Here is an 18,693-nt window from a genome sequence, read left to right on the forward strand (position 1 = left end):
TTTTTTGTCTTCCTGTATCTCCCTCTATAGCTTGTCCTCAGGCACTGCATGTTGTCACTGGTGCCCAACAGTGCTCTGAATGGAGAAAATCTGATGTTTTTCGTTTAAGGAAACAGAGAAACATATCAGAAACCTGGACGGATGCAATATTCTCTCTTCCTCTTCTCTGTCACATCTCCATGAATGTGAGACTCTAAACTTTGTCCCAGTGAGACACCTGCTAGAGCAATGAACAGACTTGCAAAGGAGCACAGTGCTCACTGAAGAGAAAGCCAGAGCAGATGCAGCACTGAAAACAATCTCACACTTGCAAGAAAGAGTGATTTCTCTTGACTGTCTAGCATGGTCTTCTCACTTTTTCTTAGAAACACTCATTTTAATATTTTATTTTTTTAAGATTTGAGACACTTGGCTGAGAAAAAAAAATGCGATGGAAGAAAAAGCAAGCAGTGAGCAAAGCTGTCTAACAGGCAGTAGAATTTTTGCTTTAGTTCTGGTGGCTTTGAATGAAAATATGTCATGATGCTTTTTGCCCATAAAATAGTGCTGTCAGCCTGTGATATAGGGTCACATTCATTTGTCTGTTCCAGAAAGCTGGTAGACATTGTGGCACTTGGTCTCGTAGAAGAAAGAGCAAACCTTTCTAGGAACAATCAGGTCTATTCTAGTCTGATCTATTCTATTGCTGTATCCATCTGTCTTTAATGGTTTATGATGACTTTTCTCTTCTGTTATGAAAAAAAAGTTGTTCTTTTCCTGTGCTTGCCCTCCGCTTGTCTCCTGTCCCTCAAGATGACTTTCTTCTCCCAGAACTTACACAGTGGTGCTCCAGCTTCAGCTGTTTGCAGTGCAAAAGCTGTTTTCTGGCAGTGTCCAGGAGTTTTTAAAGGAGTCTTTAAAGAAAGAAAAGAAATATTCTCCCCATAGTCCTGCCTGCATGTTTTGCAAGGATTAAAGTGTCTCTGCAATATGTAGTTCGGTGAAGACAGAGTTTTGTGTAAAATCAGTGACAGATGACAATGACCCACCGGGAGGGGCTGCCTGTGGTATCACCTTCTCTCTGGCACTGCTTTCCAAGGGATATGGTGTAGTGCTCCTGTTCAATGCCCCTGGGTATAGAGGAACACACTATTTTGCCTAAGACCACACTTTCCTTTGTAAAAGCTATGGGCTATCTCCCTTGGGCTTTTATGGAAAACAAGGTGTTGAGGGTAAAGACTGATGGAAGACCTTGGAGCAAAATGCACGGTTATTGAGTGACTCACGGCTGCTTTTAGATCTGCTCTGAGACTCTCTGTTTCAGCTCACTTCACAAATAAAGGTGTCCAGGCACATCTGATGTACTTCTGCTTCTATCTCATACATGCTTCCAGCAGGCTGAAGATACATTTCACCTGCTCTTCTCTCTTCTCTCACTGCACCTGCTAGTTTGAAGACCACTGGATGGTGCACTTGTCGTTGAGGAGCACCTGAAGAGTTTGACTCCTGCTGTTCTGCCCAGCTCATCAGGAATGGCAGGATGTCTGATGGTATTGCCGTGCCTTAATGTCTACACACCTGGTCTACGCACAGCCTTGTACAGTAATAAACAAAACTTACAGTACAGAGTTGAAATAGGTGTGGTGGAACAGCACGTATATATGCAAACACAGTTTAGCGTGCAGATAATGGGATGTTATAGGCTGTCTTCATAACCAGGTTCTAGGCAAAGGGTAAAAAGTATCACAGGTGACCTGCAGAGAAAACTAAGGGAAAGAGGATGACCCCATAGCCAAGGGAAGGGAGTCAAAAGGCTGAAGAGAAGGTGAGGACAAAATGACGCAGCAAGGTTTAGCTGGGAAGAGCAGGTACAAGACCTTAACAGAGTGGTTTGCCAAGACAAAGATGGGAGGGCCAGTTGTGGGAAGGTGCTGGATATGACAGTAATGGGAAAATGCCAGGGACACTGTAAAAGATTTGCTTAAGCATATCAAATAATGTCCAAGCCTTCTTCAGGTCTTCTACATCAGCCATCAGAGCAAGGCTCTGCTCCTGTGCTTACACCCTCAGTTACGCTTGTCTATGTTTAGATCAGAACTGCTTGACCTCTGTTTCCCCCTTGGAGGACACTCAGGTTCATGTACCAGCACCTTCCCAATCTTTCCACTGTCAAGGAAGCTGGTCAGGGAGGTCCACAAGTATCTAAGGTGTGGAGAGGGGCCCCAAAGCCTGGCCTGGCCTTGTTGTCCAAGTTGAGATGAGAAGCTATGGGACGAGCAGCTCCTGTTGCTAAAGGAGCCCCATGGATACCACTGAGACAATCAGTGTATCCTTGGTGTCAGTGACACCAAGAAACTGTGCAAGCTGAAATCCTGACTATGGGGCAGAGGTGTCAGGATTCCAGACCTTGCCCTTTGATTAGAGGACTTCATCCTCTCCTTTCTCCTGACCTCATGCTAGGAAGACTCCAGGTCCATGAGCAGAGCACAGCTTGCAGCAAGGTGCCCAATAGGGAATGGCTGAGGAGATGAAGAGAAACAGCAGTAATGCTGCTCTCATGACTCTAGTGCCCAGATCCTGCAAATGCTCTCCCTCATCTCTACCCATGGCAAGGTCCCATGTGACACTGGGGAGATACTGAGTACTAAAGCCAAAGCATAAAATAAATATCACCTCCAGGCATGTCTGGCCTGGACTTGAGACACTCCAGCCTTCAAAACATCATCTACTATGGCACAAAGCAATCAGAAACAAAAGGACACTACAAATCCGAGTGACTAGCCACCTCCTTTGACCAAGAGCAGTGCTGTAGTTTGAGGACACGGGGCCTGGAGCACAAGTCTTATGAGGAACAGCTGAGGGAACTGGGGTGGTTTGATCTGGAGAAGAGGAGGCAAAGAGGAGACCTTATTGTTCTCTACAGCTCCCTGAAAGGAGGTTGTAGTGAGGTGGGTCTCTTCTACCAAGTAACAAGTGATAGGATGAGAAGAAATGACCTCAAGTTGCAGCAGGGGAAGTTTAGATTGGATATTAGGAAAAATATCTGTACTGAAAGGGTGGTGAAGCATTGGACCAGGCTGCCCAGGAAAATGGTGGGGGTCACCATCCTTGGAGGTGTTCCAAATTGTGGGGATATGGCACTTTGGGACACAGTTTAGTGGGCACAGTGCAGCTGGGCTGACGGTTGGCCTTGGTGACCTTAGAGGACATTTCCAACCTTAATAGTTCTATGACTCATGAAAGGGTGCCAAACACATTTTCTGCTTGCAAACAAGTTGCTCAGGGGAGGAGGCTACCCTTCTCTTTCTTTTCCATGATGCTCGATGACACCAAAATGTTGTGGCTGAGCTGGCAGCCTCTGATCAAGATCACTGTTAAAGGCTGGCTGTGACTGGAGGAAGTTGTCCAGATGCCCACTTAGTCTAACTGACATTGAGTTTCAGTGTAGACCACATAATTCAGGAAACTTCCACAGCTGCTAGTAGAGAAAATAAATACAGATTGTTCATTGAAAGACTTGAAAATGAAAAAAAAATCTTAATTGAACTCAGTCATTCTGCTTTAACACTCTCTTCCTGCATTGTTTGTGGCTGATGGAAACCAAACACGTTTCCATCTGCGTGTTAAATTACAGACTTGCAATTTCTGTGTAGAAAACACTCCAGAGCCAATAGCAGTTACAAAGGCCAACTGTGAAACAGTAGGAAAAAACCCAACACCATTTATTATTCACATATTGCATTACAAGTGTCTCTTATCAAACTCAGAGTATAATTTATATTATTCATGTAGAAACTCAAAATTCCACACCACATAGAAATGAAAGCTGAATACGTGTGTGACAGGGTTTCAGTGACATCCCAATCAAACGCTGAGGCTTGGACCATGGAGAAAGCTGACGACCCAAGCGATTGGTGCAGCAGGGACACAGCCCAGCGCCTGCTTGCCCAGTACTGCCACGCTACTGGTGATTCTTTATTGCTGTAAAACACAAGAGGGATGGTTCCACAGGTACCAGTTTGCAGAGAACTGGGAAACACGGTTGCACAGCCAGGCATAAACAGACTGGGTTTCAGGAAGAGTTCGAAGTGCATCTTTGCCAAAGGCAGAGTGATACAGATCTCCTTTCCCTCTGAGCACGAATGTTTTGTTGATGATCTGAAAGATCAGTTTCCAGCCAGCAATGCCTCATTGGTCTGCTTCAAGAAAGATTGGATCAGACTAGACCTCTAGTAGATGCCTGTCTGTCACTTGCTCTCTGAGCATCTGTAGACATCTTTCTCCAAGTGTACTCCATCCTCTGTGGTCTCCTTCTCAGACAAACTATCCAGTCTCCTGCTACTGAAGACAAGAAGGAAAGAGGAAGAGGTGATACTGTTTCCACCATGGTTTCTGACATGTTTCTACTTCCCTTAAATTTGCACTTTTGATATTTTTTTGTCTTAAATTTAGAGCTCCAGGTGCCTACCTCACCTCAGGGGTGGTTGCCCCTGTGTCATCTGCCAGATCGACACCGCAGGTCTCGGGCAGCAGGAAGCAGAGCAGCCCCACCACGACAGGAGGGCTCCCGAAGATGGCCATGGGGATGGCCCGGTGGTACTGTTCCAGGAGGCGGATCAGCGGGGCCATGATCCCTGCAATCCGTGCTGACGTCGAACACAGCCCCACGCCGGTCTGCCTGAGAGAGAGGAGGGCAGTGGGAGGTGCGGGCAAGGGCTCAGCATCTCCTGGGCCACTGTAGGACTGAGCATGGCCATGGGGTCAGCTGGGCTTTTGCCCCATCACTGCCACCGGCCACGGCAGAGGGAAGCTCTGATGGATGGGGAGACCTCACCTGACAACCGTGGGGAAGAGCTCTGCGGAGTAGACGTAGGAGGTGGAGAAGGAGGCAGTGGCAGTAAACTTGCCAATGATGCCCAAGACAGTTGTCACTATAGGTTGGTCTGAGGGGAGGAGAAGAGACCATCGCTGTGACCTCCATGGAAAAGGTTCAGTTGGGACCAAAGTGCTTTGTAGTGGGATTTCTTGGGACAGCCCTTTTTACTTGACTTCCTAAGCAAATCTACCACTTAATACATAGGAAGTCATTCCTAGCACCACCTTTCCTGGAAGATACCCACTAGATAATAGGCAAAGAGAATCCATATTTCTCCTGAGGCCTCGGATATTTCCTAAACCTGCAGCTGGAGTGAGCCACTGAGCCACCACTGGTCTCCAGGGAATCCTTGGTTGGAAATATCACATCCATGAGCTTGAAAGCTGTGTGCAGACCCTCACTTTCCTTTGCCCTTACTCACAGCAGCAGCAGAGCAGCAGGAGTGAGGGCATGGACTGCAGCAATGTGTAGATGGAAACAGATGGGGGGAACATATCCTGTTCATCTAAAGAAGGGATAGATGGTGGCTTTTCATAGAATCATAGAATCATAGAATAACCAGGTTGGAAGAGACCCACCGGATCATCGAGCCCAACCATTTTAAAATGCCTCCTGCTACACCTTTCTGAAAGGAGGTGGTGTTGTATAGTAGGTGGAGGTGGTGGTGTCTAGGGGCTGGTGGTGTATAATGGACACTGTCTGCCATGGGCCAGGAGCTGGTGGAAGGACCTGATACAGCTCTGAAGAAGAAGAACGCCATGCAGAGAGGAAGCCAGCACAGTAGAAGCTCATCATCTAGGGCTGCAGCTCTCGAGGCAGCCCAGCTGCTGGGAGGGAGTGTGGGTCTACAGCCAGCTGGGCTGGGAGATTGGGTCTGAACCAGCATAGAACTGGCTGGGGCTCTGCTGGGCTGTGATCTCAGGTTAGGAAGAGATCCTTCACCTTCAGGGATGCCAGTGATGATGAGACACATCAGGCCAGACAGCAGCAGGAGAATAGCCTGAGTTTTCTTCCTCCCAAGCCACTGCAGCAGGAACATGCAAGCAAATCGAGCTGGTAACTCCACCACCCCAAAGATAAGCTGCATCAGGTAGATATTCAGACCAAAATTCGTCACGCTAAGGCTCAGCCCATAGTAGACAATGCTGTCTGCAAACCTGAAATTCAAATAAAGTGGAATAGAACATGTGACCAGATGGGATTTCCAGGATTTTATCCTCAAAAATAAGGGTGGTTAGACCACTCACAATTCATTTAAACTCCCAGAAATCTGTTTTGCTTCTAGTCACCACCTGTGGCTGTTCTGTGGGACATCATAGTTACATGAGATAAAGCAGTGTGGATCCCCATATGGTCAGCAAGTTTTAGGCTGCACCCAGAACTTCTAGGGGCACAAAACTACCTCCAGGTTTAGGGATTGCCAAAAGGTGGAATTCCTCCAGCTTTTCTCACAAAACCCAAAGCATCTTGAATCACCAGGTTCATGCTCAAACAAGGTTGATCTGGTCCAGTATGGGGTGGCAATAAGATAGCAGATGAACATATAGACATAAACAGGACTCAAAAAAATCACATGAAGTGAATTTACATTTCTTGCCAACCCTCAGTCTCTTCTTCCCTTCACCCAGGTGTTTGGAAAGAGGGAATGTCTTACCAGGTGCATGACATGATTAAAGTCACCTTCCAGAGAGGCTTCTTCCGAAAGAGATCCAGAAAGCTTCCAGACTTGGTCTTTTTCTCAGGCTTCAACTTCAAAATGCAGAAAGCCAGAGTCAAACCAGGCTAAGGAAACCCATAGCTAGATCCTTTTCCAGCTGGAGTCAAAGGAAAGCCTAAGCAGGACAGACTTGTGACCCCAAGCTGCTCTGGGAGGGAAGATAGCCCAGAGGGACTGGGCTTCTGTGGCTTTACTCTGGGTGCCCAACGCATGAGTTTTGTGACTAAGAGGATCCTAGGGAAGAATAGTTCCCCAGTGCAGGGAATTGAGATGGGCAAGGAGGTAACCCCCCCTTCAGGAAAACACAGAAATGTATGGAAAACCATAGATTAAAGGGGGACCTTGTCCCCATCCTCTACACTCCTGAAATCCTAAAAAAGAAGAAAAGCCAGGGAAGTATTTAAGTCTTTTCCATATCCTAAGGTGGACTCCAGAAAGCTCCAGACTGAGCCTCAGCAGAAGCTGTGCCTTTTCCCTTGACCTTGCCTCCACACAAGACAGTTGGAATCACACCCAGTCCACCCCCAAATCATCCCCGGTGGACATGGAAAGCTGTTTATTGGATGACCTCAGCTCCAGTGACTGCTACAAACCCAAGCCCAGAGGAAAGTGTCTGAAGAGAACGCACAGCTCTCCATGTCATTACAGGTACCTGCTCAAGGAGTCCTGGTGGGATGGTGCACTTGTTGACAGATGCTGCCTTCTGAAGGACTTTCTTTGCTTCTTCTATTTTGCCTTTTGTCACCAGCCACCGAGGTGATTCTGGTAGCACCCTGCCGAGGAGACAAAATCAGGAGATGTGGCTGTGACCTTTTGAGTTTCCCCACAGCGCATTTCTCTGTAGCCACATCCAGCAAGCAGTGTGCACCATATGTGATGGAGAAGGTCTAAATACCCTACATTTAGCCCTCAAAGGCCACATTGGAGGATGTGAAGAAAAGAAGCTGCTGTTCTCGGAGGTCTGGTTCTCCGAGAGGATGTGCTGAGCCCTGTAGATGTCCCTCCAGCATCTGCACTATAAAGATCCAGCCTGCTCCTCAGTTGGTGCCTTCTCACTGTCCCCCCCTCATACCCACTGCTGTCATGTCTGCAAGGAGCTCTGCCCACATCCCACTTACCAGATGTAGAAGAAAAGAGCAAGCATTGGAGCAGAACCTGCAATCTCCAGCAGCCTCCAGTTGCGAATACCATAACTCAAGCCAGCCAAAATCATCTGTCCGATGGCGAGACAGCAGTGAGAGATAAGCACTGCCTTCGATCGGGAGTTGACACCAACCCATTCTGTAGCTGAGAAGAACAAAGTTTCCAGGTCACTCTTTTCAAAGGACTGTCTTTTGTTATTGCACCTTGCGAGGCCTCAGGGCAAGGGCATCCTACTCACCCAAGGCCAACTCAGTAATCTGTATTCCTGACACTGCAGCCCCCACAACACATCTGAACGCCATGAACATGTAGAAATGAGGCACGAAGGCAGTTGCTAAACCAAACAAACCCTGAAGGATGATGGTCATCAAAAAGACTGGCCGACGGCCGATCCTGTGGAGAAAGAAGAAAGACATGGTTGCTGTCTGGAGAGACCCTGTGGGGACAAGGAAGAGCCCAGGTGGAATGCAAAATGATTTGATAACTATTCAAACCATAGGAGATTTGACATCCATGTCAACAAAGCTCCCCTGTATGCCCCGGGAAGTAATGCAGCATCTCCACCCCTCCTGGTGTTAACAAAGGCAAAAGGAGATGCTTCTAAAGGAACCAGCCACTCAAGGGCCCCATGTCCCCTCTCTTGAGAGCAGTTAGTATCAGACTGAAATGGACTGTAGTGCCGGTTCCCCCTTCTCCCTTCCATGTCCCCTGTGTGGTTGTGTCCCCTAGAGAGCTGAGGGCTTTGGTCTGTGTCACCATAAGCCAAGTGGAGCCACAGGAAGGAAGCACACATGGTCTGGTTAATGCAGTTAAAGTGGGTCCAACTGTGTGCCCAAATGTGAGTTTCTGGGGTTCCTGAAGACACCCTTGGGTAGCTGAGACACCAGCGGTGGCCAGACCTGTGATTCCTAAAGGATCCCACATAAGGCTGTATCTGACTCCCTCTCTTTTCAACCCTCAGGCACCTACAGACGTGTCAGGTGGCCCCAGATGCCCTTGCTCAGGAAACAGGATCGAGTCCTGTGGAGGGAGTATTTCACGCTCAGTTGGATGCACATCCTGAACTCTCAGCTGTCCCTGGGTGCTGGGCAATAACTCCAGGAAGGTGGCTGTCACTCACCTGTCACTTAGTGGCCCAAAGAAAATGGCTCCTAGGAGAAGCCCCACCATGTAGACAGACTGGGAGATGTCATTCAGGTCCTTCCTGTCGCACACCAGGTCAAACTGGAGGAAAGAAGCACAGATGCTTTTACTCTCAACAAACTCCAGCTCCTTTCTGAGGGTGCACAGTCCTTCTGGTCCATGGTGGACCCAGGAGTTGGGAGCCCAAGCTGTTGGTTCAGACCGTGGGAACAGAGGACCCACCGCAAGGACATGAGTTTCCATAGTGTGTGCATAGGACACAAGTCAGAGGTGGGACAGGAGTATGAAGTGCTGAGTCTGTCTCTTCATAATGGTGCAAATCTCCTGAGCACTGTGGCCTGCAGGACTCTTTTCCAGCCCAGGCATCCCTGTAGGAGCTTCCTGGTTGGCAAATCTTGCTTAAAGTGGGTCCTTGGCATAAGAGTCCTAGCAGCTTGCTTCTCTGTCTGCAAAGGAGGACAGGGTGGAAGGAGGAGGAGTGCAGGAGAGCCGTGTTATCTCTGGTAAAGGAGGACTGGCACAGGAGTGGGAAGGGACCAGCAGCTGCTGAGCAACCTCTAGAGAAGCTGGCTGTGAGATGGACACAGTGCTTCGGGGACTCTAAGGAGCCTTTGCAAATGCCACAGGCTGTACTCTTTCCTCTGGTTTCAGCTCAGAGGAAGGCATTCACAAGTAAGTGCTAAAGTTGGCAGAGAGGAAAAGAGGGTGGGAGGAGGAGGGGAGGAATGAGGAAAAGTGAGAGAGGAATAGAGGTCCAGAGAGGGACAAGTTGGAGGTGCTGACAGAGCCTTTGCTTAACTGCATGGCCCATGGGATGTTTCGTTGCAGCCTTGATGTTCTCTGGAGGTCCCAGAAATATCAATGACAAGCCCTTGGAAGGTAAATGTCTTTTATAGAGAAGGTGATGTGAAGAGAACCAGGCAGAAGCATAAGGGAAACAGGCACAGAGACCTAAAAGGTTCCTCCAGGCTAGATACCTCATGGGTTCAAGGACTTGGATAGTGGAAAGGGAAGGGGTGCTGCACAGAGCATGTGCTGGACTTACCCCCTCTGTCTCTACCTGTGGCTCCCCAGAGCATCTGCATCATGGTCTTCCTGCAACAACCTCCCAGGAATTACATCTGTGATCTTTATGGTGGAGCCAAGTTTCATCCGTGGTTGGTATAAATCTCAGCCTAACTGCACCACAACTGGCACTGGCTTGCCAAACTACAGGATGTGATATGCCCGTCCCTTCCCTTCCACATCCCTGGCACATCAAAAGGTGATTACAGACCTCAGTCAGAAGGGATGGTGGTTGTGCTGAGGGGTACACCCAACCACTGCTGCACTTCTCCGTGTCATTCAGACCATATGCCATGATGGAGTCGAGGTCCCAGTCCACCGGTGAGTACATGGAGCACTGCTCGTACGCCCCATCCTCGTCCCGGGGCAGGGTGAGGTTCAGCTGCTCTTCCTCCGTCAGGTTGGGGCCGATGGCAAGGATCCAGCTGGTGTTGCAGTGATGAGGCTCATCCACCACCATGAACACTTGGCCAATCATTTGGAAAGGATTAAGAAGCAGCGGGAGGGAGAGTAGCAGTACCAGCAGTTTCTGATAGGGCCCAAACTCCCCCAGAGCACTTATAAAATCTCCAAACTCAGTCATGCTGACTACCTCTATGGCCAGGCAGCACTAGGGTACATTGCTTAAATAGGTAAGTATTAATGTTTAAACTACGTGAGCACTAAACCCATAATCAGGTGTGATAAAACAAGCACTTATATCAACATGTTCATCCATTATGATGATATACTGCAGTCCTCCAGCATGTACTTTGTCACCAGCCATTCCCTCCCTATTCTTGGGGCTAGAACAAAGGTGCTAGAGCTTTGCCACTCTTGGAGACAGCACGGGGGAAAGCTTTTCCTGTCCCAGTTCGACGTGTTTCCTCAGGCCTCCTGAAGACAACTGTGCTGCAGTGCAAGGTTTTTACATGAGACATGAACCAGTGGTTCTGCAAATGAGAGCTGATTTTCCTAAGTGTACTGAAGCAAACAGTAAATTTGCTGCTCTCATTCATGGCTTAATGGATATATATAGCCCATCGTGGAGACTACAGGAAAGAGAAGAAGAAAAGCACTTCTCTCCTGGACCAGGAAGCATGGCTGGCACTCAGGTAGACTTGGTCTTGACAGCTGTGTCCCAAGATGTCAATTTTCATTTGCCCCATGTAGAAACCCTGATTAATCATGGTTGAACTCAATGATCCGGTGGGTCTTTTCCAACCTGGTGATTCTGATTCTATGAAAACTATGTTGTCTCGGTGTCTTTGGCTTAGAAAGTACACTTAATAAAAACATAGCATGCTATGCACATGGACATAGAGAACACACAGGAATTGAGGATAAGAAATGACACCAGTTCAATTTTGCCCGAGTTTTCATTGTCACTTGAAAAACAGATTGACCTGATTTCTGCTCTATGTCTGAGCTGCTTCCTGGACAAACTCGCTGAATGGTTTTTATCTTTATCCCTGGAAACTAAAAGCTGGGTTGCCTCAGTATATGAAATTTGGTGTGTAATTTGGCAAAGGTCATCTGGCTGCTTTCACCAGACTGATAAGAACAGACCACTGGACACTGACCTGCTCACTTCATGTCTTCTCTCAAATTCTTTGTCCTTCATACTCAACCCAGATGATGCATTTGAGCCTCCAGGAAAGATACTGAAAGATCACACAAACCTGGGTTGCTGTTTCACCAGTATGGCACTAGTGTGATTATCGAAGTGTGAAGAAGAGTCGAGGACAGGATCTTAAAATACTACCCATCTAAGCTGGGGTGGGAGAGAGAGGTCATGTTGAGTGATGCTATTGGGAGTAAAGGAAGAGAAGTGTAAACAGAGTTGTGTAAATTTGCACCAGCAATGTGAATGTATTGTGTTCATCCACCACACAGCCAAACATATCATTGGTCTCTGGATCCATGTCCTTGGACAAGAGGACATGCCTTGAGCAAGCAATTGAGCTAAGCAACCTCCAGAGGTTCCTTTTACCCTAAATCTATCTCTGCTTATTTTGTGGGATGTCTTGGCCAAGAGATCTGCTGTGGCAGAAGCATTTTGACCCTGCACTACTGGACAGGGAGTAGATGCCTTTTACAACAGCCTGAGGTCTTCAAGCTTACCCTGTTGTGTGTGGCTCATGGTCTTCCCTGCCCATCACCTGTGGCAAAGAGGTCAGATTTTTTACTATGAAAACACCTTGAGGATGACCCAAACACGATTGCAGTCTCACGCGCTAACACAGATATGATTTCTGGACTCTGTTCTTCCTAACATCACCAGACAGGTTCTTCTGAAGCTCTGAAAAAGCTTCAGTCCCTCGTAAATACTGTCACCCTAAGATGACATTTCTCATAGAAAGACATTGTTCTTATGATTGCCTTCATCATCTGGGACTGAGTGGGTCAATCCTGCATGATGGAAATCTCTGAGGGGCAAAGACTGGGTCAGCCCTGCAAAACTCTTTTCCCTGGAGTCCCACTGCTAAAGTTTCTGTGCTTATTTGTCTCTCAACAGTTTTACACAGGTGGATTACTAACACTTGCAAAGCCTCCTGAAAACAGAAAGCCTGTGTAGAGGGCATGAGAAAGCAGCAGGTCTCAGGGAAGACCTGAAATGGACAGCTGGAAAGCCTGTGCATCCATGGACAAAGGTTAAGGACTAGTGGGTGGGAGAGGGAACGTCCAGGAGACTACTTCAGAAAGAGAAACCATTCTGTGGAGATGAAGGCTCATATAGGCAGTAGGGGTTTGATGCACTTGGATTTTCTCTTACGTAGTTCTGAACATCAGGACTGACTGTTGTTGGAGACCCATTTGAACACTTATATGTTGGAGCGAATTGCAACCAGAATGGATTTGTACCCACTGGCTGTGGTGCTCCTGCATTTTCCCTTCTTCCTTTTAGTGCTGGGAGGGAGTGGTCACGTTTATGTGTGTCACGTGAAAGTGACAACTTGGTCTGAAGTGTCACTCAGAGCATCTTTGACACAGATAACAGGACCTCCCCACTGCTTCAGTGAAAGATGCTTAATCTTACACAAAGGTGCTTGATGCTACACAAGAAAAGTGGGACCAGCAGATTGAGGGAGGTGATCCACCCCCCTGCTTTGAGAACCCATCTAGAGCACCGTGGTCAGTTCTGCTGTTACCAATATAAGAAGGTTATCCGTGAAGATGATCAGAGGGCTGGAGCACCTCCCAGATGATGACAGGCTTAAGAGAGTTGGAGTTGTTCAGCCTAAAAAGGAAAAGGCTCTGGGGAGACCTTATAGCAGCCTTCTAGTACTTAAAGGCTGCCTACAGGAAAGTTAAGGGACTCTATCAGGGAGTGCAGGGATAGGATGGGGGGGGATGGTTTTATGCTGAAAGAAGGTTGATTTAGATATTAGGAAGAAATTACTTCCTGTGAGGGTGGTGAGGCACAGGCTACCCGGGGTAGCTGTGAATGCCCCATCCCTGGAGGTGTTCAAGGCCAGACTGTCTGATGCTCTGAGCAACCTGATCCAGTGGCAGGTGTCCCTGCCCATGGCAGGAGGGTTGGAACTGGATGATCTTGAAAGTCCCTTCCAACCCAAATCATTCTATGATTCTATCCCTGCAAGCCTTTAGGTCTCTTTTCTCCACATGTAAACATAATGTGACCAGGTTTCAGGCACGGCTGTGAGACGGCAGCACCTTGGTCACAAGCCTCTTGTCGCATCCCAAGGTGAGACCAACTTCAGCATCTAATGAGTCAAGTAACTTTAAAGGACATCTCCGTGATTCGTGGTGATGGAATGGTCATCCTGCACAGAGAACTGACACACTTCTTTGCATCACATGCAGTCATTAAGCACCTTTATTCCTCCAGTAGCTCTGACAGCGTCAGGGTTATTTCAGGTTACTGGTGAGGCAGGGAGGCTAAGGGGTTTCTGTTTATTTTTAAAATTAATTATTTTAACATTTTCATCTTTTTATTTTTTACAGACAGTCAATTAAAACAGTTGCAGTGTTATGCTCCATGAACTTTTTATAACACAGGTGTTCTTGCTTTGACCCTCAGAGGTTCCTGGGAAGCTTGTTTACCATTAGTATAATTGTTAACTCCTGTAACATTTATGTTATGGCAGCAAAGGGCAGTCAAGGAAGATCAGAGTGCAACTGCATGGGGAAAGTGGATGTAGCAATGTCCTTATGCCACAAGACTTCAAGAGATCTGGATTCCCTTTCCTCTTCTGCCCTTCTGACTGCGTGACCTTGGCGTGGGCATTTCACTTATCTTTGGTCATCATCATACAATGAGCCTAACGACGATGACCTCCTATGTGAAACAATTTTGCAGTCTACTGAAGGAAAAATACAATGAGGGGAATGAGATATCATCATTATTATTAAGTGTAAGCAAGCCATGTGGTGGGAAGTTGGATGACGTTTTGGGTTGGATTCACCTCTGGATGTCTAAATATGATTGTCTCTATGTGAAATAGATGCCTAAGGTTGCACTGTAGCTAGAGGAGATGGATTGACACTGTTAATAGATTTCAGAGAGCTGTTAGCTTTCCAAAAGCAGTTGTCTGGTTTAGAGTGTGCTGGATCACTCCCAGACAGCACAAACTGCACGTACTAATGCCCCATTGACTGATGTGGGCTTAACCATCTGGTTTACATTGGGATGCTAATATTGTAGATATCTGAACATAATCTGGTGACAAATCGTCACCCTGCCCCATCCCTCAGTTTTGCCTTTCCCATTGCATTTTGCTTGTGCACATATGGCCAAGGATTTGATGATTCCTTCCTCATAACAGCATTCTCTTCTCATTTAAGGTTTTAGATCTTGGTTAGCTTGTTGTTCATGGCTGCTTGCTGGCTGGACCTCTTTGGAGGTCTGTCTCCCCTCTTCCATGAAGACAGTGGCCATGTAGACATCCTCCAAGGGACCTTGGCAGTAGATAGTGCAGAAGATCCCCTCTGCAGAAGTCTGGGGTACTGATTGGTCTTCCCTTGGAGGTTCCCCACAGTGAAGCTGTTTCTTGCAGTGCTCTTTTTTGGGAAGAGAACAGCGCACTGACCCACTATGACCAGGATAGAGATCTTAAATTTAGCTCCTTAAGCCATCAATAAATCAGCATATGCACAAGTGAATTCATCTTGTGCCAGAGGAGTGGGGGATTTCTAAATGGATAATGAATCATTTTTTTTGTACCATGTCAGCTAACTTGTGCTGTAGGGGTGGGTGCTTCTCTTAATCTTCCCCTCACCCCCAACTATATAAAGAACTCTTGTTCTGCAAGGTCATCATTTAACACATTTGGATCTGCAGAAGATGCACTTCGGTGATCTTCTTCAATGCTTGATGATTTTCTGCTCCTGTTCATGTTTTCAGGAGACTTCTGGTCTACTTTGGCTGCATCAACATTGAAAAGATCAAAGACATCCTGTTTAGAGGCAGAAGCATGCGGAGTGAACATGTGCATTGGTGGAGAATTGTCTTCTTGTGTAGATAGATGTTTGTTTGTTGACTCTTCAGCACCACATCCAAATGTATCTCCCACAGGCTTTGGAGCCTGGCACTGTGGCTCCAACTGCTGCAGCAGGGCACAGCTCTGAATCCCTTCTGGGTCTTGAAGAGTAATCCCATCCTGTCCAGCAAGAAACAAGAGGCTGGAGGTGTCCCACTGCATTAGCGGCACATCTGTTTCTGCTAGAATTTCCTGGCATAATTCAGAAAGATTTGGACCAAAGCAAGGTGTAATTCCTGCCTCTGAATTTTGCAAATCTGAATTTGAGGTTTTACTTGCTATGCTGAGATAATCCTGTCCTCTGGAAAAGAACAAGTTATTATCCTCCAGAAAATCCACATTGTGTAACTGAATCTCAGTTTCCTCGGGTAACTTTTCTGGATTGCCTGGTGAAAAAAATACCCCATCCTCTCCTGTGTCCTGGACATCCAAACTCAATAGGTTCTGTCCTTCTAGTAGATGAGCATCATGATGATTTCCTCCCCTGGTGAGATTTTTACTGTTATCAGCTGCAGGCATAAGTTCTGGAGGAGGATGCAGAGGGTTTGTTCCACCTTCTGTGGTTACTGTAGCTTCTTTCTGATTTTCCTGTGCTGGCATGAGAGAGGGACAACAGCTATCCTCCCATTGCTGCTGAGCCTGACTATTTAAAGCTGGTTGGTCATGAATGTCAAGTTCAGTTCTCTTATGTTGATCACCACACGAAATGCTTGCACGAGGACCTAAGAACAGGACATCCTTGCCCTCAGTAGAGTCTGAGCAGCTTCCAGAACTCTCATGCATATGTTCAGGGGTGACCTCCGTCTTCCCTGCTTGTGGCAGCTGATTGTTCTTGGAGGTCTTTTGTTTTGCTTGACTGGAGGAACTGAGGAGGCCCTGGGGCTTTTCCTGCCCTTCTTCAGTCTTTCTTTGTTCTGATGATGCTACTGGATTTTCTCGGTGACCCTGCTTCTTCTTTGAGGAGTAACCAAACAAAGTGATGAGGGCTGACTGAGGCCTGGTGAGTTTCCTTTGAGTGTGTGTTTCCTTCTTTACAGTGCTGACTTTGTCTTCAGAACCAAAAAGTGTAGTGAAGGAGTTTTTCCCAAGCCTGAAACTTTTACCCGGCATCTCTCTGCAGGCTTGGCTGCTTCTGGTCTCCTTGCTCTGACCACTAGGCTTTGATGTGTGTAGAGCTCTTTCCCCTGGGATCTTCAGATCCACTTTTTCTTTGCTCACTGGGAGACATCCAGATTCGTCTGGTATAGAAGATTCTAATTCCTTGTCTGGTTGTTCAGAAGTGTGAAGGATGTTTCCGCTGAGAATTTCTCTGGGATTCTTTGACTTGTAGTTGTTGACTTCATCATGTGAGGGCCAAGTGGTGCTGGTTCCTTTCATAGATGTGTCAGCTGATACTGGAAAATCCTTGGCAGGTGATTCTACATCATGTTTCAAAATATCCTCATGAGTGTTAGTTAGCAGTGGGACACACCTGGACTGACATTCTGTTTCTTGTAGGTAGGGCACACCATGATTACCTGTCAACTCTGGTGAAACAGGTGAAGATACTCCATTCTTTTCTGCTTTGTTTTCCTGAGAAGCATGCTCAGGACTGGGTTCTTCCAAAAGCCCTGACAAACTTACTGGTTTCAATTCTTCTGTCTTCTCAAATTCTGCCCCTTTGCTCTCAGTCCCAGGCAAATAACTTGTGCTGGGTGGCTGTATACTTTCCCCTGAAGCTGCTGATATCTCTTTCTCATGGTCATCAGTGTTTGCTTTTGATTTCTCATTCTCCGGCTCAGCGATCCCAGGTGATACACTCAGCCATTCTGGCTCCAGGGATCCAGAAGTTACATAAAGATTCCCTGACACACCAGAGAGGCAGCGGGCTTCTTCAGCTTCATATTCAGAGGGATCAACACCCTCAGTTGCACATTTTAGCTCTTTACTTCTGCTGTTGCTGGCTTCACGCTCCTCTGGAGCACAGACAGGCTGTGGGCTGTTTGTTCTTCTTCCAGCATGATGCTTGTGTCTGACAGTAGCTGAGGTGCGTATGGTCATTTCAGGTTTGTCATCTGTCATTGTTGGTGTTGTGCCTCCATTATTGTGTGTGGTTAGAGACCCATAGACCTTATTTTCCTTCACTGAGAGCTCTGCAGCAGAGAGGACGCGTCTTTCTGTGGTGCTCAGGTACGTCCAGTTCGTAGGTTTTGTACTTTGATGTGTGGTGTGGTGGACAACAAGTGAGCCACGAGGCAAGGACTTCACAGGCTCCAGGACCAAAGGGGAGGAGGCTGAGGCAGATCTTTTCTTTGATGGGGCTTTGCCCTGCTGGATTGCAGCCACTTGCTGGGACACCCTGCCCCCTCGCTTGCCTTCAGGCACATCCCTACTCCCAGTCTTTCCACTGTCTCTCTGTTCTACTGTCTTAAGCCAGGAACACACTTGATCTTTTTCCTTGGTATAGGTGACACCAGGTAAGAAGCTTCCCTTCTCCATTACTGCCTCCATGACTGATTTTCCCTGCTGTCCCCCGAGAACCGTCCTGCCTACCCTGCTGCCTTCTGCCTGGTAGGTTTGCAGGCTTAGTCCTGGCTTTTTCCAGGAATATGCTCCCTTTCCAGCTTTTCCATCTACAGCCAACAAGGCTGTGTCTGAAGGTGGCCAGCCCATTCTGTGCTTGTTCCCTAAGAGGACAGACCTACTGTTCAGCTCTTGTTTGTGCTTAGACAGCTGCAAGCTGCAACGTGCATCAAAGGACGTGAGTTTCTCACTTGTTTCAGTCTTCTTTTTGACCCTGTTGTACCAGTCCTGGGGCTGTGGTCCTCTGCCTACTGTTGCCGCTTGCTGAACTTGATGGTCTCCTAGCCGGTGCTCCAGCCCTTCTATCTCACTTCTGCTTTTAGCTCCAGCCATCTGCTTGTAGTGGACTTGGCAGTAAAACACCCCATGGAGGTCAGCATAGTTGTGCAAGCTGGAAAACACACATTGGCAGAGCTGTTAGTGGCTGTGTGGGAGGGAAGGAGTAATGGTAGCACTGAGGGACAGGTTTTCAGCAAAATTGTTTTTCAGTGGAAACCGTTGGGGAAGGGAGGGGAATGGAAGAATGGAGCCTTTCAAAAGTAGTGTCTGTTTTCTAAGGATATGTTTGATTTTTCTTTCAAAAACCAAAACCCTTGAAAAATTAAACATTTCCTTGAAATACCACTGGGAGATGTAGTCCAGGTTATGTGCAATTCCTTTCTCATTTAGAGGCCAGACTTCAAACCAATGCTTCATCGTTCCTCCTGTACGCACAGCATGGACTA

General features: G+C 47.3%; 1 protein-coding gene across 1 annotated transcript; it reads right to left on the reverse strand.

Annotated features, from left to right (window-relative positions):
* Positions 1–3,542: 3,542 nt before the first annotated feature.
* Positions 3,543–10,521, reverse strand: LOC138722358 (solute carrier family 22 member 13-like). Its single transcript, XM_069860422.1, has 10 exons — positions 10,135–10,521; positions 8,836–8,939; positions 7,954–8,108; positions 7,691–7,859; positions 7,225–7,345; positions 6,510–6,604; positions 5,798–6,012; positions 4,814–4,922; positions 4,448–4,657; positions 3,543–4,320 (listed from the first exon to the last, which is right to left on the reverse strand). The coding sequence occupies exons 1-10, from the start codon at positions 10,504–10,506 to the stop codon at positions 4,227–4,229; spliced, it is 1,644 nt and encodes a 547-aa protein (XP_069716523.1). The 5' UTR covers positions 10,507–10,521; the 3' UTR covers positions 3,543–4,226.
* Positions 10,522–18,693: the final 8,172 nt, after the last annotated feature.

The sequence above is a fragment of the Phaenicophaeus curvirostris genome, chromosome 6, assembly GCF_032191515.1.
Source record: "Phaenicophaeus curvirostris isolate KB17595 chromosome 6, BPBGC_Pcur_1.0, whole genome shotgun sequence".
In the NCBI taxonomy this organism is placed as follows: Eukaryota; Metazoa; Chordata; class Aves; order Cuculiformes; family Cuculidae; genus Phaenicophaeus; species Phaenicophaeus curvirostris.

What these genes read in the sequence shown, in the direction of transcription:
- LOC138722358 (XM_069860422.1), bottom strand. Translation starts at nt 10,506, where the DNA reads ATGACTGAGTTTGGAGATTTTATAAGTGCTCTGGGGGAGTTTGGGCCC. An exon ending in CACCAGGACTCCTTGAGCAG is followed by an intron (nt 6,605 to 7,224) that starts GTACCTGTAATG and finishes TGCATTTTGAAG; the next exon opens with TTGAAGCCTGAGAAAAAGAC. An exon ending in CTCTTCCCCACGGTTGTCAG is followed by an intron (nt 4,658 to 4,813) that starts GTGAGGTCTCCC and finishes CCTCTCTCTCAG; the next exon opens with GCAGACCGGCGTGGGGCTGT.